The sequence below is a fragment of the Tasmannia lanceolata genome, unplaced genomic scaffold, assembly GCF_043159265.1.
Source record: "Tasmannia lanceolata isolate RefF3 unplaced genomic scaffold, GAP_Taslan_0.1 ptg000007l, whole genome shotgun sequence".
Lineage (NCBI taxonomy): Eukaryota > Viridiplantae > Streptophyta > Magnoliopsida > Canellales > Winteraceae > Tasmannia > Tasmannia lanceolata.
The window spans coordinates 10,321,134-10,342,728 of record NW_027518684.1 but is presented as its reverse complement, the minus strand read 5'-3'; the positions used below and the strand labels follow the sequence as shown (position 1 = coordinate 10,342,728).

General features: G+C 38.1%; 2 protein-coding genes across 3 annotated transcripts in view; both read left to right on the top strand.

The window, feature by feature from the left end:
* LOC143881834 (purple acid phosphatase 22-like) overlaps nt 1-8,673 on the top strand; it is a 33,938-nt gene extending 25,265 nt beyond the window's left edge. Inside the window, exons 1-6 of one of the 2 annotated variants that reach the window (XM_077385133.1) lie at nt 273-737; nt 2,893-3,184; nt 4,461-4,630; nt 5,075-5,473; nt 6,846-6,934; nt 8,241-8,673. In XM_077385133.1, the coding sequence (XP_077241248.1) occupies nt 591-737; nt 2,893-3,184; nt 4,461-4,630; nt 5,075-5,473; nt 6,846-6,934; nt 8,241-8,457 (1,314 nt within the window). In that variant the 5' untranslated portion in view covers nt 273-590 and the 3' untranslated portion in view covers nt 8,458-8,673. Of the gene's footprint in view, nt 1-272; nt 738-2,892; nt 3,185-4,460; nt 4,631-5,074; nt 5,474-6,845; nt 6,935-8,240 lie in introns of those variants that run through there. The other variant, XM_077385134.1, reaches the window with a different exon arrangement.
* A 4,632-nt stretch (nt 8,674-13,305) lies between these two features.
* On the top strand, nt 13,306-20,949 carry LOC143880949 (purple acid phosphatase 22-like). The gene is made up of 5 exons (XM_077383930.1): nt 13,306-13,582; nt 16,669-16,960; nt 17,859-18,430; nt 19,451-19,539; nt 20,493-20,949. The coding sequence occupies exons 1-5, from the start codon at nt 13,436-13,438 to the stop codon at nt 20,716-20,718; spliced, it is 1,326 nt and encodes a 441-aa protein (XP_077240045.1). The 5' UTR covers nt 13,306-13,435; the 3' UTR covers nt 20,719-20,949.
* The last annotated feature ends 646 nt before the right edge of the window (nt 20,950-21,595 follow it).

Genomic DNA, 21,595 nt, shown 5'->3' with positions numbered 1-21,595 from the left:
CCTTGGAGATGTCACAAAGTACCTGTTTGGATTTCAGGAAATTTCTAGAAAGTTTGGAAAAGAATATTTTTTCCAAATTTCTTGCCTTTTTATCTAGACAGAGACCTTCAATTTATGATAATTTATTACCATGTACATATAAAGTTAGCCTTAATTCACCCCCTGCTCCTCGTCACATATTAAAAAGACACCCAATTTGTGATATTATTCTCTACGATGTCGGCTTTGAAATGAGGGACTAACAACCAGCTGTAGAGAGGGAGGTGCAAATATCAAATCAAGATGTCGGCTTATAAACAAGGGACAAACCAACAGCTATCGAAAGCGAGGTGCATTTTTGTTGCTGATTTAACTCCTTTAAGCTATGGTCGGTCGATGATGTAGAAAGCGAATGAAGCCAAGCCATTCAAAGGCACTTGTTTTGCATACAAAGAAGAGAATGTTGAGAGCGTATCCTCTACAAAAGAATGTTTCTTGACGCCATGGAATTCCTTCCTGGAGTTTTTGAGTCTCTAACACTCTACTACATATAGCTCTTATCTCTTCCACATCCCTTCATTTCTAGTGCAACTGTTTCATTTCCAAGAGAAATGGCCAAGCCAATATCCCTTCTGCTTAACATCTGCTATCTCTTCACCTGCCTTTCTATGAATTCTCAGGCGTCGGATTATGTTCGGCCTCCGCCTCGAAGGATCATCACCACCCTTCATCAGCAATCCGATTCTCATCCTCAACAGGTCTCTCTCTCTCTCTCTCTCTCTCTCTCTCTCTCTCTCAATTCAAAACATAACTAAAAATAATTATAAAATAACTACAAAGTTGTCTAATCTACCACCCTAATGATCCAACGGTCAGATCTTTCTAGATTTGATCTGATATATTTCCACCATCTCTGGATAAATGTAGATTCAGAGGAAGTTCTCAGAGAAATATTTAATTTTATATTTCAATATTAATATCAAAAACTGCTTTCGGAGAATAAATTAGGTAAATGATTTCAACACAAACATGTTTTGATACAAGACGCTCATGTTTCTTGTCTTTAGTATTTAAAGAGCTTTAAACCAAAAGTACTTACGTGACAATTAAATGCTAAAAGACAAGGTACATGAGCGCCTCTATTAAAACATAATTGTGCTTATTTAGGGGTAGAATATTCGCGCTTTTTGTTTTTTTTTTACTTGGGACAGCCTCTAGTGTATTTATAATCATGGTTTTAAATTTCGACCGAAATCCGAAATTTCGGATTTTGGTGGAGACCGACACCGAATCAACCAAAACCGAAACGGTCATTTATTTCGGCCGAAATTTCGGTTTTTCCGAAATTTGACAAAAAAAAACTGTTTTTGTTTATATTAATTTAATATTTTACCAAAATTTCTACCGAAATTAAATATTAAATAAAATATTGGTTTCGGGTTATGTACCAGATTTCGACTGAAATTTTGAAAATTTGAAATTTCAGTCGAAATTTCGAAATTCTAGGGTCCGAAACCGGTACTGAAACCGAAATTTTAAACCTTGTTTATAATTACTCTTTTATGTCGGAGGAGGATGTCCCAAGTAAAAAAAATAAAGTGGGTCAGTATTTCATTTCCCTTTATTTAGTTTCTTATAAATGCTAATGATATCTGAGTGGCCGTACTTGTGATAATGAAACGAACTACCTTGTTTTATATTTTCAAGCAGGCTATTACAATTCCCAAAAAGCTCTCACTAGCCAATCACAGAAGTGTAAAACGAAGGGATTCGTCCCATTATCAAAGCATGGTCGTGCGGGTATCAGTAGACTCTAAAAAATTTGGCTACTGATGTTGTCACTACCATGTTAATATGTTATCATTACAGTAACTCACCTTGTCTTTTCTTTTTTAGTTGGCTTTTGAGAGTTTTTAGGGAATTGTAATAAACTTTGGCAGCTCTTAAATAATAAAATACGAGCACAGCCCTTCATCATATAGTTTCTCTCAATTATGATCCAGATCATTCGTCCAGTGCCTTCCAGTGTAAAATTGGCTCCTTTCAGGCAATCCTAACCATTCAATTGAAAGATTTGATTGTCGATTCAATTTTAACGGTTGCCACTTGTAAGATCACTTATTGAATGGTTAGGATCATCCAGCGAATTCAGAGCTTCGGCAACTGTATGTGGGCCCTAGAAGATGTCTGATCAAGATCATGCTAACGTCATGTGGTCCTGTGGATGGGTTGGAAGCATTGAGTGTCACGTAGAAGGCACTTTCATGGTTTTTGTCCCTTTAACGTAAAGTCCACACCTAAATTCCCTTTCTATAGAAACATCATGTCTTACGCCTCTTTTCCTTTGAAATTTTTACCTTACTTTAGGTGCAACAACTAAAGTAACCTCTAAAATTGATCCGCGTTTGGATGCTAGAATTATTTTGGTTCTTGGGACTTTTGTGGAACAAAAAACTTCGTGGGAGATTGGTGGGAAAAAAAACTCCCTGGAAGTATCCCGGTAAAATAAAAATCTCATGTTTGGTTGACCGGACTATGGTGGGGAAAAAAAATCCCGGTAAAATAAAAATCTCGCTTTGTTTGGTTGCTTGAACTGTTGGGAAGAAAAAAGTTCTTCTTTTGGTTATTTTGGTTCCTCGGATTTCGTGCGGGATTATTTTGGTTCCTGGGATTTTTTTTTCCAGATTTGGGTTTCGTGCGGGGTTATTTTGGTTTGTGAGATTCTTTTTTGCCCACTATATAACTAGCAACCAAACGTGGGTTTCCTACGGAAATTCGACAAAAGTCCCAAGAACCAAAAAAATTCTGGCATCCAAACGGTATTGATCGTCCTATGAAGTGGGCCCACTCTATCTCCATGGCTAAATTCTCAAATCACTACATAATATTCACATTCTGTTCTTCTCATTTCAGGTGCATATTTCATTAGTAGGGAGAGATCACATGAGAGTTTCTTGGATTACAGATGATAAAAGTGTTCCATCGGTGGTCGAATACGGAAAAATTCCAGGAAAATACGGGTCATTGGCTACCGGAGAACATACATCGTACCGTTACTTTTTCTACACGTCTGGAAAGATCCATCATGTTAAAATCGGACCGTTGGATTCTGGCACGATCTATTACTACCGATGTGGGCAAGTGGGCGATGAATTCAGCTTCAAGACGCCTCCGGCGACTTTCCCGGTCGAATTTGTGGTTGCAGGTTGATATCTTAAACTTAAGATCCTTTTTGGATTGCAGGAATTTTCTGGAAAAGTTTAGAAAATAAAAACTTTTCCAAACTATCCATTGTTTTGACTACAAATGAAAAAATAAATAACTTGAGCCACAGCATTCCAAGTTTCATTTAGAGGGACCTTCAATTTATAATGATATCCATCTAAAAAAGCCAAAGCTGAGGGGAAATTTTCCTAGGAAAATTTGTCACGAGAAATGTTTTTTCTGCAATCCAAAAACAGGGCATAATGGCTTTGAAATATACAGTTGTGCATACATGTGCCATACTTATTTCCTTAGGAGTAAATATTCTTCTTGGAGATGTAATTTGCACCTACTACACACAGCCTACTCACGTGTAGGGCGGCGATCAGGACCTTTGATCCGGACAGATTATCAAGTGGATGGTCCTTAGCATGAAAAATATGGTGAATCGCCAACCAACCTTCACCATATGTGATTCTAACCGCGAAGATCTTTTGGTTTTTTCAATCATTGACATGGTGGCCCACCAGATCAACAGTTCAGATCACCCCCAATTAATTATCACAGTTATCTAAGGGCGTGTTTGGATCTAACAAAAACATTTTTTTTGGAGAAAATCCATGGAGAAATTGTGAAACTACGGATTAGTCCAAAAGCTTAAGCTGTTTGGAGATGGCGTTGTTTAATCTTTTATACTTTAACATTCCCCCTCACGTCTGGCCCCTCTTTTGGGTTGGCCATTACATATGATTTTTTAACATAAAAGGAGTTTTGAAGTGAGGACCTTTTGCTCTATACCATGTGAAAGTACCAATTAGTCCGAAAGCTTAAGCGGTTGGAGATGGCGTTATTTAATCTTTTATACTTTAACAGAAATATCTAGGGTTTCGTTTTTTTTTTCAATGGTAATATCTGGGGTTTTGTAGGTTTGCATTTTGATTTAAAATAGAATTTGGATGCCAAATGCTGATAAATTCACTTTTCTTGGAAAAAAAAATCTCAGCCCCTAAATCTACCCGCAATAAAAAGACAAAATAACCCTCAATGATCCACCATGGATGATGGTTAGGATCATCCTACGGAAACGATCTAGTGGGGTACAACCTATTTACATTGTGGACCAACAAATGAACAGTTTGGATCATCCTCCGAGTGAGCCCGACTGTACTTTTAAAAACAATACTGGACTTTGAGTGCACCCACCATATAAAATCTCCATATCCCTATCCATTGATATTAAGTTTAACTATGATTATGGGGTGTATCATTTGTTCCAGGGGACTTGGGCCAAACGGAATGGACGGCATCCACGTTGGCCCACATCAAGTCGTCAGTCTATGACGTTCTTTTGCTACCTGGCGATCTATCATACGCCGATAATCAGCAGCCGCTGTGGGACACATTCGGGCGCTTCGTCACACCACTTGCGAGCCATAGGCCTTGGATGGTAATGTTAATAAAAGATTAAATAACACCATCTCCAATTGCTTAAGCTTTTGGAGTGATATATTGGTTGTTTCTCATAGCTATTGCCTCATGGCTGGTCGGGTTCTAAAACCAACAGCTCCTTAATATAAAGAATCCACATGTAAAGCCATCCTGTAAGAGGGGCACATGTGCCACGTGTACAGCCAACTCAAAAAGAGGGGCAACACGTGAGAGAGTGTTGAAAAGTATAAATGATTTAAAGGGTTTTGATAATGAGTGCGTTAAGATGCATTGGGAAAGAAATTTTACACATGTTTTGATAAAGAAACAACATGTAAAATGACTCTAAAACTTCTTTTCCAATGCAGCTCAAGGGGTGTCTTTAGTTCACTCAATTAGCAAAACCCATGATTAAATAATGTGGCTTAATCTTTTGGAGTAATTGGTTGTTTTACTTTTACAGGTAACTCAAGGCAATCACGAGATTGAAAAAATTCCCATAATAGGGCCTCAAGAATTTAAATCATACAACACCAGGTGGCAAATGCCATTTCAGGAAAGTGGGTCCAACTCCAATCTCTACTACTCGTTCGATGTTGCGGGGGCCCACATCATCATGCTGGGTTCCTACACAAATTTTGATGTCGAATCAGCTCAGTACAAGTGGCTCGAAGCCGACCTGGCTAAAGTCGATAGGGTAAAGACCCCGTGGCTTATAGTGCTTCTACACGCACCGTGGTACAATACCAATACTGCTCATCAAGGAGAAGGAGAGAGCATGAGAGAAGCCATGGAAGAATTACTTTATAAGGCCCGCGTGGATTTGGTTTTCGCTGGCCATGTCCATGCTTACGAGCGCTTTGTAAGCATGACTTTATCTTCTGAGGGTAGTTTGGTCATTTTCAAATGCTTGAATAATTCATCTAGGGCAGTCATAAATAGACTCCCAAATATCTTAAATCGACTCCCTATGTGTCTTTCTCCCTCCTCTAGGTTAGAAAGAGAAAGAGTAGAGAGATAGACACATGGGGAGTCGATTTAAGATATATGGGAGACGATTTATCACTCCCCTTCATCTATGGGACTTAGCCATATTGTTTTACTAGGACTATAACTAATGTTCTATGCATCAAAATTTTAGGTCCCGTTTGGATTGCAGGAATTCTTTGGAAAAGTTTGGAAAGGAAAAAGATTTCTAAAATTCTCAACCTTTTTTACTCGTAAAAAAACTAAAAAATAGATAACTTGAACCAATCCTATTAAATTTTTACTAAGTGGGACCTTCAAATTATGATAATATCCCTCTAAATTAACCATAAACATATTATTTACCTCGGAATGAAAAAAAATTCCGTCAGAATGTTTTTCTTACTATCCAAACAGGACCGATCTATTGGCCACCTCTAAGACGATTTATAGACCTGCATTTTCTTATGCCATGTTTGGATTGCAGGTATTTTTTGGAGAAGTTTGGAAAAGAATTTTTTACCAGAATTTCTTACCTTTCCATTGTTTGGTTTTTTTTAACCCGGAATTTATCTAGGAACCAAGGGCGGCACCTTTGCGCATTTCCATTGTTTGATTATACATGAAAAAGTAGCTTGAATCACCCGGTTCAAGTTTTATTTACAGGGACCTCAATTTACACTGTTATCCCATTAAACAGGAATGCTAGACTCACAGGCACCCTTGCAAAAAACGGGGGTAAAGGGCGCCCCCATTGGTCAATTTTCATTTATGACAGTTATGATGTAATTGGTTGTGCCATATATTAAATGAAAATTGACCAAGGGGGCGCCCTTTTACCCCATTGTTTTGGCAAGGGTGCCTGTGAGTCTAGCATTCTTCCCCATTTATGCCCCTATATATGCAAATCATGTCCATCGAAACTGTGTAAACAAAAAAATATGGGATATGATATATCCGCCCCTTTTGATCACCAGGAACATCCCCTGTCAGTGTTTGTGGCAATCAAGGGCATTGATTTCTTCTTACATAAGTACAACAGCCCCTCTTTAGTCATTGATACATTGACAAGGGGTGTTCCTGGTGAGCAAAAGGGGCGGATATATCAGTTCCCAAAAATATTTCTAAGAAAAATTTGTGCTAGAAATGTTTTTTCCTGCAAACCAAACAGTCTACCACTAGATCAATGGATTTCTTTCTTATATTATTTCTACATCAAATAATTACTCCTATTACTAGGATTTCTGATTTTTTATGTATATTTGCAGACTAGGGTCTTTAACAACAGCGCTAACCCTTGCGGTGCTTTGCATGTGACCATCGGCGATGGGGGCAACAGAGAAGGGCTTGCTCTATTGTGAGTATTTCTTGCTTCACTAAACCACAATGACATTGTCTAGAAGTACGGAAAAACTTTTATTAGAAAAAAAATCATATAAAATAAAATTTCCATAGTTTGGTAAGCTCATTTTCAAAAGAATTTTTTTTCCAAAATTGCAAACTTAGGAGACCCAATAATCTTTTTCAACTGAAAAATCCCATAATTTTTTCCCCAGACCCAAACACCTCCTATACGACTTCAATATGGGCATTTATTATTGCTGACTTTTAATCATATGGTTTTCCATTTTTTTGAAATGATGGAATTTTATTAATTAAAGAGCACAAACACCCACCGAGGGGGTTGAGAGAACAAAGAGAAAAGGAGAAGGAAATAGATGATACACCAAATACAATCAAGGAGGCAAGGAGTCGAAAGTCATTAGAGCCAGATGATCAACCTCTACATTAGCCAACCTTCGAGTATGCTGGAATCAAAACGAGAGACCCTCCCACTCTATCCAGAATCTCATCTACTATCTTGGAGAGGATGACCTCCTTCTAGCCACTTGATTACATTAAGGCAGTCACCCTCAACAATAATATTGGCCAACCCACCTTTGGCCACCAGTCTGATGCCTCGAAGAACAGCCCTTATCACCGCCTCAGTAGCCTTTGATTCGAACAGGACCAGAGAATGCCCACTAGGTTACACCGAACTCATTTCTAAGAATGCCTACAAGAAAATACCTTTTTTTCTGTTTCTTTCATTTCCCCCAATCATTTGGCATTTTCTCTAGTTTTATTTCCATACTTTTTCCTAGATAGGGTGCTGAGTGAGAATGACACTATGAGAAGCCTTATCCAGACCCACCCATATGACATTACATAATCCGAACAGTTCATTTGGCTAGCTCTATGGCAGATTTGGTATGTCCAGAAATATTGAACTCGATTCCGGTTAGTCCCATTCTTGCAAAAGACAAATCAAGAAAATAAGAAATAATCCACATTGGAGCTCTATGATTAGGTTAGAAATGTTGGAACACAGCAATTTTCATATTATCTCAAGTGCAAATTGTGGGGCCAACATATGAAAGGTACAGGTCAAGTAAACCTGCACCGGCAGGCCCAAATCATGATCAAGAAACCATGTCACCTCCCTACTTATTTTGATTTTCATAAACCATTGATAATTATTCAAAAATTTCCATGGAAATTCTGTTTTTCCATATTTCTACGTTAAAATAGAACTACATGAAATTAGAAATTTGATGAATTGCCATGAAAAAGCTTCAGTGATTAAATACTTGATTAAACCCTTGTTATGTTTATGCTTGAAGGTTTAAGACACCCACTTCTCCGCTATCTCTGTTCCGGGAGGCAAGCTTCGGACATGGGCGTCTGAGGGTAGTGAATGGGACGCACGCCCACTGGTCATGGCACCGCAACGATGACTCCGACTCGAAAATTCGTGACGAGGTGTGGATCGAGAATCTTAGCAAACGTTGTTGTGCGTGTGAGGATTTACCATTGACTGCTGCTAATGACGAACTTTAGATAATGGAATCTCCTCTCCAGAGATGATATTGACGTGCTTTACTTTTAAGTCCTAGGTTAGTCATTGCCTCCAAGGTCTTAATCTTTCTCATTTGGTAGTAATTTAGCAACCTACAATGTTTGTATGCTACAATTGTCTTAATCTTGGCAGAGATTGTATTTTGTAAAGCTAAGGCAATAAAATTCTGGATATGAAGAACAGATATTTCACTAAAACACTAACATTACGGTATTGCAGCCATCCAAAGAAGAAGATTACAATTTACACACAAAAAAAAATAAAAAATAAACAAAGATTACAAGTGTATTATGGGGTTGGGCCTGTAGCGCTCAATGGTTGAGGCTTTGTATCTTCAGGTAGCAAGTTCGATCCCAGCCCAGCCCAGCTCAACTCAACTCAACAAAGCCTATGTCCCAAACTAGTTGTGATCCCAGCGTAGCTACCAAAAAAAAGGTGTCCGATGCATGGCTGCAACCAAAACCTTATATAAAGTCCCTATATCACATTTTAACCCAAATATTTTCATGAGCCATTGATAATTATTTAAAAATTTCCATGGAAATTCTTATTTTTTTTCCATTTCTACGTTAATACAGAACTACATGAAATTAGAAAGTTGGTGAATTGCAATGAAAAAAGTTTCAATGATTAAATACTTGATTAAACCCTTTTTATGTTTATGCTTGAAGGTTTAAGACACCCATTTCTCCACTAAAAGGTTTCAGTTGAAAATTTTAGTGGGAATCTTATTGAATCATAAAAATGTATAGAAAATTTTATCATTAACAAAGCTCCAGGAAATTCTAGAATAGCAAAAATTCATGGAAAGCATCACACAAGCGGTCATTCATCCATATTGGTTGAAAAACATCAAACACCTAGTGAATTGTGACGTTAGACATTTTCCACATTTAACCTATAAATATTTATGTATCATACACATCCCGTAAGAGGGGCACATGTGCCACGTGTACAGCCAACTCAAAAAGAGGGGCAACCACGTGAGAGAGTGTTAAAAAGTATAAATGATTTAAAGGGTTTTGCTAATGAGTGCGTTAAGGTGCATTGGAAAAGAAATTTTACACATGTTTTGATAAAGAAATCTCAATACAGGTGTAGGAGGCTGAAACTATATGTAAAATGACTCTAAAACTTCTTTTCCAATGCACCTCAAGGGGTGTCTTTAGTTCACTCAATTAGCAAAACCCATGATTAAATAATGTGGCTTAATCTTTTGGAGTAATTGGTTGTTTTACTTTTACAGGTAACTCAAGGCAATCACGAGATCGAAAAAATTCCCATAATAGGGCCCCAAGAATTTAAATCATACAACACCAGGTGGCAAATGCCATTTCAGGAAAGTGGGTCCGACTCCAATCTCTACTACTCGTTCGATGTTGCCGGGGCCCACATCATCTCGCTGGGTTCATACACAAATTTTGATGTCCAATCGGCTCAGTACAAGTGGCTCGAAGCCGACCTGGCTAAAGTCGATAGAGGAAAGACTCCGTGGCTTATAGTGCTCCTACACGCACCCTGGTAAAATACCAATACTGCCCATCAAGGGGAAGGAGAGAGCATGAGAGAAGCCATGGAAGCCTTGCTTTACGAGGCCCGAGTTAATGTTGTTTTCGCTGGACATGTCCATACTTACGACCGCTTTGTAAGTCATAACTTTATCTTCTGAGGGTAGTTTAGTCATTTTCAAATGCTTGAATAATTCATCTATGGGACTTAGCCATATTGTTTTACTAGGACTATAACTAATGTTCCATGCATCAAAGTTTAGGCCCAGTTTGGATTGCAGGAATTTTCTCGAAAAGTTTGGAGAGGAAAAATATTTCTAAAATTTTCAACTTATTTTACCCACAAAAAAAAATAAAAAAAATATGATAACTTGAACCAATCCTATTAAATTTTTACTAAGCGGGAGCCTTCAAATTATGATAAGATCCCTCTAAATTAACCATAAACATATTATTTCCCTCGTAAGGAGAAAAAAATTCCGTCAGAAATGTTTTTCTTACGAACCAAACAGGACAGATCTATTGGCCACCTCTAAGACAAGGTATAGTAGACCTGTATTTTCTTATGCCCTGTTTAGATTGCAGGTATTTTTTGGAGAAGTTTTGAAAAGAATTTTTTTCTAGAATTTCTTACCTTTCCATTGTTTGATTATACATGAAAAAAGTACCTTGAATCACCCTGGTTCATATTTTATTTACAGGGACCTCAATCTACACTGTCATCCCATTAAAGAGGAATGCTAGACTCACAGGCACCCTTGCAAAAACGGGGTAAAGGACGCCCCTATTGGTCAATTTTAATTTATGATAGTTATGATGTAATTTATTGTGCCATCTTAAATTAAAATTGACAAATGGGGGCGCCCTTTATCCCCTTTTTTGCAAGGGCGCCTGTGAGTCTAGCATCCTTCCCCATTAAATAAGCACTATGCAAATCATTTCCATGTAAACTGTGTAAACAAAAAAATATTTATAAGAAAAAATTTCTGCAGTAAATGTTTTTCCTGCAATCCGAACCGTGCTTATATGATCCTAACCATCAGATAAATGGATTTCTTTCTTATATTATTTTCTTTAATTGATCAGCCAATCAAGGCTAAAGACAATTCAATATCTAAGTTCATTATATCTACGTCAAATAATTACTCCTGTTACTAGGATTACTGATTTCTTATGTATAATTTGCAGACTAGGGTCTTTAACAACAGCGCTAACAACAGAGAAGGGCTTGCCTTATTATGAGTATTTCTTGCTTTACTAAACCACAGTGGCTAGAAGTATGGAAAAAAAAATTATTAGAAAAAAAAAATTAATAATAAATTTTCCATCGTTTGGTAAGCTCTTTTTCAAAAGAAAAGTTTTTCCAAAATTTTAAACTTTCCCGCTTTTCAATGAAAATTGGAAACATACGAGACCCAATAATTTTATTTCCATGAAAAAATCTCATAATTTTTTCCCTATATCCAAACACCCCCTAAAACAACTTCAATATGGGAATCTATTATTGATGACTTTTAATTATATGGTTTTCCATTGTTTTTTAAATGATGGAATTTTATTAACAAAAAGAGCACAAACGCCCACGAGGGGGTTGAGAAAAACAAAGAGATAAGAAGGAGAAGGAAATAGATGATACACCAAATACAATCAAAGACTTACGGAGTCAAAAGTCATTAGCGAATGATAATCAATTCCTGCTCGAGCCAGATGATCAACCTCTACATTAGCCAACCTATGAGTATGCTGGAATCAAACCGAGAGGCCCTCCACTGACCCTATTCAAAATCTCATCTACTATCTCGGAGAGGATGAGCTTCTTCTAGCCCCGCTCCGTTTGGTTGCTGGGTTTTTTTTTTTACTAGGATTTATGTGGGAGAATATTTAGTGGTCACATCAGCTTTTTCTTGCTGACATCAGCAAAATTTTGTCTTGAAAATGGTGGTCTCTCTTTCTCTCTCTACCCTCTCTCTCCACTCATCATAATATCTTTCTCTAATTAATGCTTGTCCCCTCTTTTGTCTCTTACCTTTACCAACATAAATCCTAAGAAAAGAAAAAAACCCAGCAACCAAACGGCCTTTGGCTGCCAGTCCGATGCCTTGAAGAACGGCCCTCAGCTCTGCCTCATTAGAGTCCTTGATGCCAACAGGGCTAGATAGTGCCCACTAGGTTACAACGAGCTCTTCTCTCAGAATGCCTCCAATAGAATACATTTTTTTTTGTTTCATTCAAACCCTTCATCCAAGACTTACGGGGCTGAGAGAGAGAGAGAGAGATTTTTAAAACCGGTGAGATGGAAGGTCCACCCTTCACCCAAAACTTACGGGGCTTAGTGTGGGGATTTGAAAGGTCAGGTTGGAATTTGGATTGTTTAGTTGTGTACGATTAATTTAATGCAGAGTTCGAAAACAATTATTTGCGGATCTCTATGTAGGTTAATGATATTCAGTCATGTTTCGATAATGGGGGAACCCGTCCAACATAGATTGTTCTAGGTAAGTCCTACCCATATGATATTCATCTCTAAAATATACTTTTATCTTAAAAAACAAGGCTAAATGCAATTCCACCTTTTGGTTTCGGTCGCAACTACCTTAATTTTTAAAATCAAGTGTTTTTTAGGATAAATCTTATCATGGATATTTATGCAACAAACAATGAATAGCCTTTATCTTGGAATATGTATAATCATGGACAATCTATCCAACAGTTTACCTTTTTGTTTTGACGAGCTCTGCTAAATTGTTAGAGCTGGGCCAGAACACTAACTAGTCACGATTAAGGCCTTTTGCAAGGCCACAAAATGAAAATATATTACAATAAGAAATGTTGGGGTTTGGCCTATAGCTCAAACGGTTGAAGCTTTGTATGTAAACCTTGAGGGCGTAGGTTCAATCCCAGCTTACCCACCAAGAAAAAAAAGAGAAATGTTATCAGCAAAACCAAGTTTTTAATATTCGAACAAACCTAGATGTCTTTTCTTCTTTAATGGGCTCGTGAGAGCTTTTTGGGAAATGTAATGACCTTAGCTCTTTAAAAACTGAAAGACAAGATGAGTTAGTGAATATAACAAAATATGGTTGTGCTGATATCATTTACCCTACAATAAAGTTTGGAATATAGTTTTAATTATAGATCAGCCATCCTAACGTTCACCCTCTAGCTGCTTAAAAAAGGGTGCCAATATCAAATCAAGATGTCGCGGATTTAACTCCTTCACGTTATGATTGTTTGATGATGGTGTAGAAGGAACCAAACCAATATATTAAAAGCTAATTGTTTTCCATCAAGAAAGAGAATATTGAGAGCATATCCCCTATACAATAGGAAGTTTCTTGAGGCCAATGGAATTCCTTCTTTGGGTTTTTGAGTCTCTAACACTCTGCTACATATAGCTCTATCTCTTCCACATTCCCTCATTTCTAGTGCAACTGTTTCATTTTCAAGAGAAATGGCCAAACCAGGATCCCTTTTGCTTAACATCTGCTACCTCTTCACCTGCCTTTCTATAAATTCTCAGGCGTCGGATTATGTTCGGCCTCCGCCTCGAAGGATCATCACCACCCTTCATCATCAATCCGATTCTCATCCTCAACAGGTCTCTCTCTCTCTCTCTCTCTCTCTCTCTCTCTCTCTCTCTCTAACAATTATAGATGCAGAGAAAGCTTTGAGAGAATGAAATATTTTAATTTATTTTTCAATATAAATAATATAAATTAGGGAAATGATATCAAAATTCATAACAACCATGTTTTAATGATTGCACTAACCCATCTTGTCTTCGTTTATTTAAGGGTTCTAAAAAGCTCTCACAAGCCTATTAGAAAAGAAAAAACAAGCTGAGTTTCTGCAATTATTAAAACATGGTTTTGCTGATATCATTTCTCATAAATTATTGTGATAAATAGTCCTTATTCACGCCAGAGATAATTTATTTGTTCCTGAAAAAGGCTACTGATGTCGGAGACCATGTTTTGATAATGGGACGAACTCACCTTGTTTTACATGCATTTTGTTAATTACAATTCCCTAAAAAAGCACTCAGCAGCCTATCATAGAATTGTAATACAAAGTGAGTCGTTCAATTATCAAAACTTGGTCGTGTGGATATCAGAAATATTATGCTTTGCTGTTGTTGCAAGTCATGCTGATAAGGTGCACATATGAAGCTCGCAAATAACGGGAAAAGGAGAAATAATACGGTTGGACGCACATATATGACAAAAAAAAATGATAAAAAGACAATGGTTTTTACATTTTAGGCTCTTTCCTAACGGTCACATTTGGGCCACATGTGTGGACATGATTGGGTTTGTTGGTCTGACCAGTGAGAAAGTCTGGCACTTTGCGTTTGATCTAACACGAGCAAATGATCCTAGCCCTTGATCTATCAAGATCTAGAAGATCAACAGTCTTGATTAAACATACATCTCCTGCATGACCCCAAGGTTGAGATATTGTCAACATGATTGGGTGGATTTAGTATCCAGATCGTTCATCCAGTGCCTCCCCGTGTAAAATTGGCACCTGTCAAGCAATTCAAACCATTCAAATGAAAGATCTGATTGTCGATTCAATTTCAACGGCCCTTACTTGTAAGGCCACTTGTTGAATGGTCAGGATCATCTCAAAGCTTTGGCAACTGTATGGTGGGCCCTAGTAGATGTATGATCTAAATCATGATAACGTCATGTGGATGGGCTTGAAGCATAGAGTGTCACGTAGAAGGTACTTTCATGGTTTCGTCCCTTCAACGTAGAGTGCACTGTGCACACCTAAGCATTCTGTTTTACGCCTCTTTTCCTTTGAAAAAAAAGAAAGTATGCAGGCAAAGTGGTTTTTTCAAGAAAGTGATTTTTCCATCTTTTTGGTGAGAAAATTTAGAAGTAAAGTGCAAGAAAGTTGGCTTTCCACGTCATTTTTTATATTTTCCACCTATGTAATTCCGCTTTCCTGAGAAAACAAGTGAACGGCAGAAAATGTCAAATCATGTCAAATCACAGGAAAATTTGGCTTACTTTCTTCTCCTTTCCTTTCTCAAGAAGGCAAGTGAACATAGCCTCTGAGAAAGTGGGTGGAAAATGATGCCATATTTAATGATTGCTTGAGATAAACTGTTCCAATACTTGTCCGCAAGAAATATTCCAAATGATAGGGGTTTCCATTTCTCCTCAAATTAGGATGAAAAGAAAAGAAAACTCGATTTTCTCGTACTTTATTATTACTTGGAAAATCACGTCATTTTACCTTGCATATACTTCTAAGCAAGGATGTATCTAAAGAGACAGCGGTAAGTCATTTTGTCTAGGTAAAAATATGGTTTGTCTGAAACCATGGTTTTAAATTTTGGGTTTTAGTATGTGTTTCGGCTCTTACCGAAATTGAAATTTGGGCCGAAATCCTGTAATTAAAAAAAAAAGGTCTTATTTTATTCATTCCAAAATTTGGGAACAATATTATTTTTTATTTAAAAAAACCAATTTACCGAAATTTGAACCTAAATTTCTGCCAAAATTTAGAATTTCGTGAAATTTGGGATTTCAGCAAAATTTGGTTTCGGTCCCAACCGAAATCTAAAATTAAAAACCATGTGTTTCGGTCCCAACCGAAATTTAGTTTCGGTCTCTCCAAAAGCTTAAGCGGTTAGAGATGGGGTCATTTAATCATTTATACTTCAACACTCCCACTCACGTGTGGGCTCTCATTCTTTCTGTTTTGGTGGGGTGGGGTGGGGTGGGGTGGGCTGGCGTGGGAGGTGGGTATGGCCATGTGGTCTCTCTTTTATGTTGGCTCTATACATGGATATTTAACATATCAAGGAATTGTTCGGTCTTGAACCCCGGGCCAACTTTTCTACCTATTTGGTTGTTTCCCATGGTATCAGGGCTATTACCTCACTGCATGGCCAATTGGCCAGTCCTAAAAAGGAAGAGGGGCCACACGTAAAGGGAGTGTTGAAGTATAAAATATTAAATAACACCATCTCTAACGGCCTAAGCTTTTAGAGTCATTGGCTGTTTCACAGTTTGAAATAATAAAATGTTCCAAGATTATAAGAGAAGTTGATAAATTGTACTCCAAAGAAGATCATATAAGAGAGGGATTTGCTAAGGTCCATCGCAAAAGGCTTTTTGCGGCTGGTGTGTCGCACTTCAGACCAGGCACCTCGTGAATGAAGACAATCTCTTGAATGGAGACAAAAGCTTTTGTCTTCATTCACGAGGTAACTAGTCTGATGTGCGACAGACCAGCCACAAAGATCAGGGACTATTCTTTATTGCTGGGGGTTCGTCTTCTCTAAGATATTAAAGCGATTTTGTCCAACAGTCACAAATGAAAACACTCAACAATAGAGACAGGGTGCATGGGGGGTGGGGCGGTGGGGTTAGGGTTGGCTCTCTTCAACATGATGCTCAAGTCGGGTTGGGTTAGGGTTGAGGTAATGCTACGTACCCTGGATTACCAAAGGCTGCACAATTAATTTTTCATGCGGAAAATTCTATGAAAAATTTTCCCCATGAAAAAAATTTACGTACGTCCAAACAGCTCCACAGCGAACTTTGGCTTAGTAAAGAAAACATATCCCCCTAACAAGTCCTTCAACACTAAGCAAATTCATTCTTAATCCCCATGGCTAAATTCTCAAATCATTACATAATCACCTTCTATTCATTGTCATTTCAGGTGCATATATCATTAGCAGGGAGAGATCACATGAGAGTTTCTTGGATTACAGATGATAAAAGTGTTCCGTCATTGGTCGAATACGGAAAAGTACCAGGAAAATACGACGCATTGGCTACCGGAGAAAATACATCGTACCGTTTCTTTTTCTACTCTTCGGGTACGATTCATCATGTTAAAATCGGACCGTTGGATTCTAGCACGATCTATTACTACCGATGTGGACGAGTGGGCGATGAATTCAGCTTCAAGACGCCTCCGGCAACATTCCCGGTGGAATTTGTGGTTGCAGGTAGATATCTTACACTAAGGCCATGTTTGGCAGCCGTGAAAGTTTTTTCCATGGAATCTTAGTTTATCTAGTGGTGGGAGAGGGTTAAGGAGGATGGGAGAGGGAGAGAATTGAGAGGGCATGATTAAGAAGAGGGTGAACAGTGGCTGAAAAACAAGGAAAAGAAAAACTTTATTCAAAATAGAGTTTTTGTTTTCCTTTACATCCTCACCATGCCCTCTCAGTTCTCTCCCTCTCCTCACCATGGTCCTTAGCATGAAAAATAATGTGATTGGCCAACCTTCACCATTGGTGCTGCTGATCTCAAATATTTTTCTTCTATCAACTATTGACATGGTATCCATCCAGATCAACGGTTCAGATCACCAAAAGTATCACAAATATCTATGGGGGTGTTTAGATCTCATGAAAAAAATTCTATTGAAAAGATTCAGGGTATAGCAGGTTTTCAATTTTTCCTTGAAAACAGGGAAAATTTTGGATAAAAAAAAAGGGCTGCCCAATGGGACCCGCTCCCAACAACAGGTAAAGAGGCTATTTCTGGTCCCAATTTGGCATCTCTATCATATTGAGATTTTATATGTTGCCAATTTGGCATCTCTACGGACCACACTATAGGATGATCCATACTGTCCGTGTGATGGGCCATAACGTAAGTAGGTTGTGCCTAAAAAATCATTTCTATGGGATGATCCCAACCCTCCAGTCTATAGAGGAACTGCATATTATGGAAACCTTATAGATCGAAGGGCTAAGATAATCCTATAGAAATGACCACACTACAGGATGATTCAAACCGTCCATGTGATGGAACACAACGCAAATACGGGACTATAAGGGTGTACACCATATAAAATCTACTTGATATTTAACGATGGCTATGGGGTGTATGTATAAGGGGACTTGGGACAAACGGAATGGACGGCATCCACGTTGGTGGCCCACATCAAATCAACGGACTACGACATCCTTTTGCTACCCGGCGATCTATCTTACGCCGACAATCAGCAGCCGTTGTGGGACACATTCGGACGCTTCGTGGCCCCACTGGCGAGTAGTAGGCCTTGGATGGTAACTGAAGGCAACCACGAGATCGAGAAAATTCCCATCATCGGGCCCCACGAATTTAAATCATACAACGACAGGTGGCAAATGCCATTTCAGGAAAGTGGGTCCGACTCTAATCTCTACTACTCGTTCGATGTTGCGGGGGCCCACATCATCATGCTGGGTTCCTATACAAATTTTGATATCGAATCGGCTCAGTACAAGTGGCTGGAAGCTGACCTGGCTAAAGTCGATAGGGAAAAGACCCCGTGGCTTATTGTACTTCTACACGCACCCTGGTACAATACCAATACTGCCCATCAAGGGGAAGGAGAGAGCATGAGAGAAGCTATGGAAGCCTTGCTTTATAAGGCCCAAGTTGATGTGGTCTTTGCTGGACATGTCCATGCTTACGAGCGCTTTGTAAGTCACAACTTTATATTCTGAGGGTAGTTTAGTCATTTTCAAATGCTTGCATAATTCATCTCTAGGAATGACTACAGACCATCTTCTAGGGATCAAAGTTTAGGTGGATTGCTAGAATTTTCTGCAAAAGTTCATAAAGGAAAAATATTTCTAAAATTTTCAACCTATTTTACCCACAAAAAGAAGAAAAAAAAGATAACTTGAATTAACTTATTAAATTTTTGAGGAATTCTAGACCGAAGGGAGCCCTTGCAAAAAAGAGGTAAAATGGCTCTCCTATTGGCTACACATCACCATCATGCATTAATAACTGCTGAAAAGTCAAACATGACGGTGATGTGCAGCCAATGGGAGAGCCCTTTCACCTCTTTTTTGCAAGAGCTCCCTTCAATTTAGACTTACTTGGTGGCGGCCTTCAAATTATGATAATATCCTTTTAAATTAGCGATAAACATGTTATTTCCCTCCAAATTATTGAAAGGAAAAAATTTCCTAAGAGAAAAATTCCGTCGGAAATGTTTTTTCTTGCAATCCAAAAAGGGCCTTTACTGTATAATTCTTTCTCTACCGGGTCTGAGCCACCTCTTGGACAAGTTATAGACCTAAATTTTCTTATGCCCTTTCTGTATTGCGAGAATAGTTTGGAAAAGTTTGTAAAAGAAATTTTTTTCGGGAATTTCTTTCCTTTCTAGTGTGTGATTTTACAAGGAAAGAGTAACTTGAATCACCCCAGTTCAAGTTTTATTTACCGAGACCTCGATTTATAATGTTATCCCTTTTACATAAGCTTAACCAAATCATTTCCTTTTATATCCTGTAAAAGAAAAAATTTCCTGCAATCCAAACAGGGATTATATAATCTGACTCAGGGATCAATGAATTGCTTTCTTTCATTATTTCGTTAATTGATCATCCAATTAAGGCTAAAGACAATTTAATATCTAAATTTATTCTTTATACATGAAATAATAACTCTGATTACTTAGATTACTGATTTTTTTTGTTTATGTTTTGCAGACTAGGGTTTTTAACAACAGTGCTGACTCCTGCGGTGCAGTGCATGTGACCATTGGCGATGGGGGCAACAGAGAAGGGCTTTCTTTAATGTGAGTATTTCTTGCCTCACTAAACCACCTTGGTGCTGTGTGGAAGTATGGAAAACTGTTATTGGAAAAAAAAATCATGGAAAACCAATTTTCTATCATTTGGTAAATTCATTTCAATAGAAAAGTTTTTTCCAAAATTGAAATTTCACTCTGTTTTCATTGAAAGTTGCAAACTCGCTAGACCCAATATTTTTTTCCATGAAAAAAATTCCATCATTGTTTCCCTAAATCCAAACACCCCCTTAAACAACATCAATACGGGCATCTTAAATGATAAATGCGCCTCTTTTCATTACTCTGGACACCCGGGTGCACTTTATCTATGACTGCAAAGAGGCAGCCGTGTATCACCCGGGTGTCCCAAGTAATGAAAGGGGGCGCATTTATCATTTCCCTCTATTAATAATGACTTTTAATTATATGGTTTTCCTTTCTTTCATTTCCCCCCATCATTTGGCATTTTCTTTAGTTTTTTTTCTATGTACTTTTTCCTAAAGGGGGCAGGAGTGAGAATGATACTATGAGAAGCCTCATCCTGACCCATCCATATGACATTGGCATGATCCGAACTGTTCATTCGGTTAGCTCTATCAAAGATTTGGAATGTCCAGAAAATTGCACTTGATTCCAGTTGCTCCATTCTTGCAAATGGAAAATGAAAATTCAAGCTCTATGATATACAAATCGCAGGAACACATAAAGGATACAGATCAAGTAAACATGCACGGGCAGGCCCAAGTCATGATCAAGAAACCATTTCGCTTCCCCTACTAAGTGGGATTTTCATCAACCATTGATAAATATTCAAAAATTCCCATGGAAATTGTGATTTTTTTCCATTTCTTCTACCTTTAAATAGAACTAGATCAAATTAGAAATTTGATTAAAAAGCAATGAAAATAATTTCAATAACTAAGTACTTGATTAAACCCTTTTTATGTTTTTGGTTGAAGGTTTAAGACACCCACTTCTCCTCTATCATTGTTCCGTGAAGCAAGCTTTGGGCACGGGCGTCTGAGGGTAGTGAACGGGACGCACGCTCACTGGTCATGGCACAGCAACGATGACTTGGAGTCGAAAATTCGCGACGAGGTGTGGATCGAGAGTCTTACCAAACATTGCACGAGTGAGGATTTACAAGCCCAAGTACCATTTACTCTTGCTAATGACGAACTTTAGATAATGTAATCTCCTCTCCATAGATGATATTGATTAGCTTTACTTTAAGCACTAGGTTAGTCATTACCTCTAAGACCTTAATCTTTCTAATTTGGTAGTAATTTGGCAACCTACGATATTGTATGCTACAATTATCTTAATCTTGTCTTAGATTGTATTTTGTAAAGCTAAGGCAGTAAAATGCTTGATGAAGAACAGATACTTCACTAAAACAGTAGCATTACGGTGTCACAGCCATCCAAAGAATTGAAGATTACAAGTTACCCACAAAAAATAAGTATAAAGATTACGAGTGTAATATAGGGTTGGGCGTGTAGCTCAATGGCTTAGGCTTTGTATCTCGACCTTGACGTAGCAGGTTCGATCCCAGCTTAGCTACCAAAAAAAACAGTGTAATGCCCACCAGAAAAAAGAAGTGTGAGATGGCTACAGTCAAAACCTTATATAAAGTCCTAACTTTAGTCCCTATATCACATTCTCATACAAACAAGAAAATAGAAGTGAACATATTCATACACTTTTCTCTCTCACCCCAGACTCGTCCCATGTGGGCTATCACTTTCATTATTAGCTGACCCAATCACGGATCAGTATTAAGTATGTGGGCCATTCTACCATGCATTATTAATACGGCCCATTTGCAGCCTTAGATTGAGATCTTGAATCAACCAATGGCAATCACTTTTTACCATAGCCCACAAAGCGAGCATTGGACCAAGCGATTTAGCGATGTGCTCCCCACCATTACCACCGTGAAAGTGTGAGATGCATTTTAACTCATGATCGAGTCGGCTCACCCATGAAGCTAAGATCATAGTGATAATTAAGAAGATCTCGACCGTCTAAATCGAGCATTTGGACCAAACGATGTGTCCCC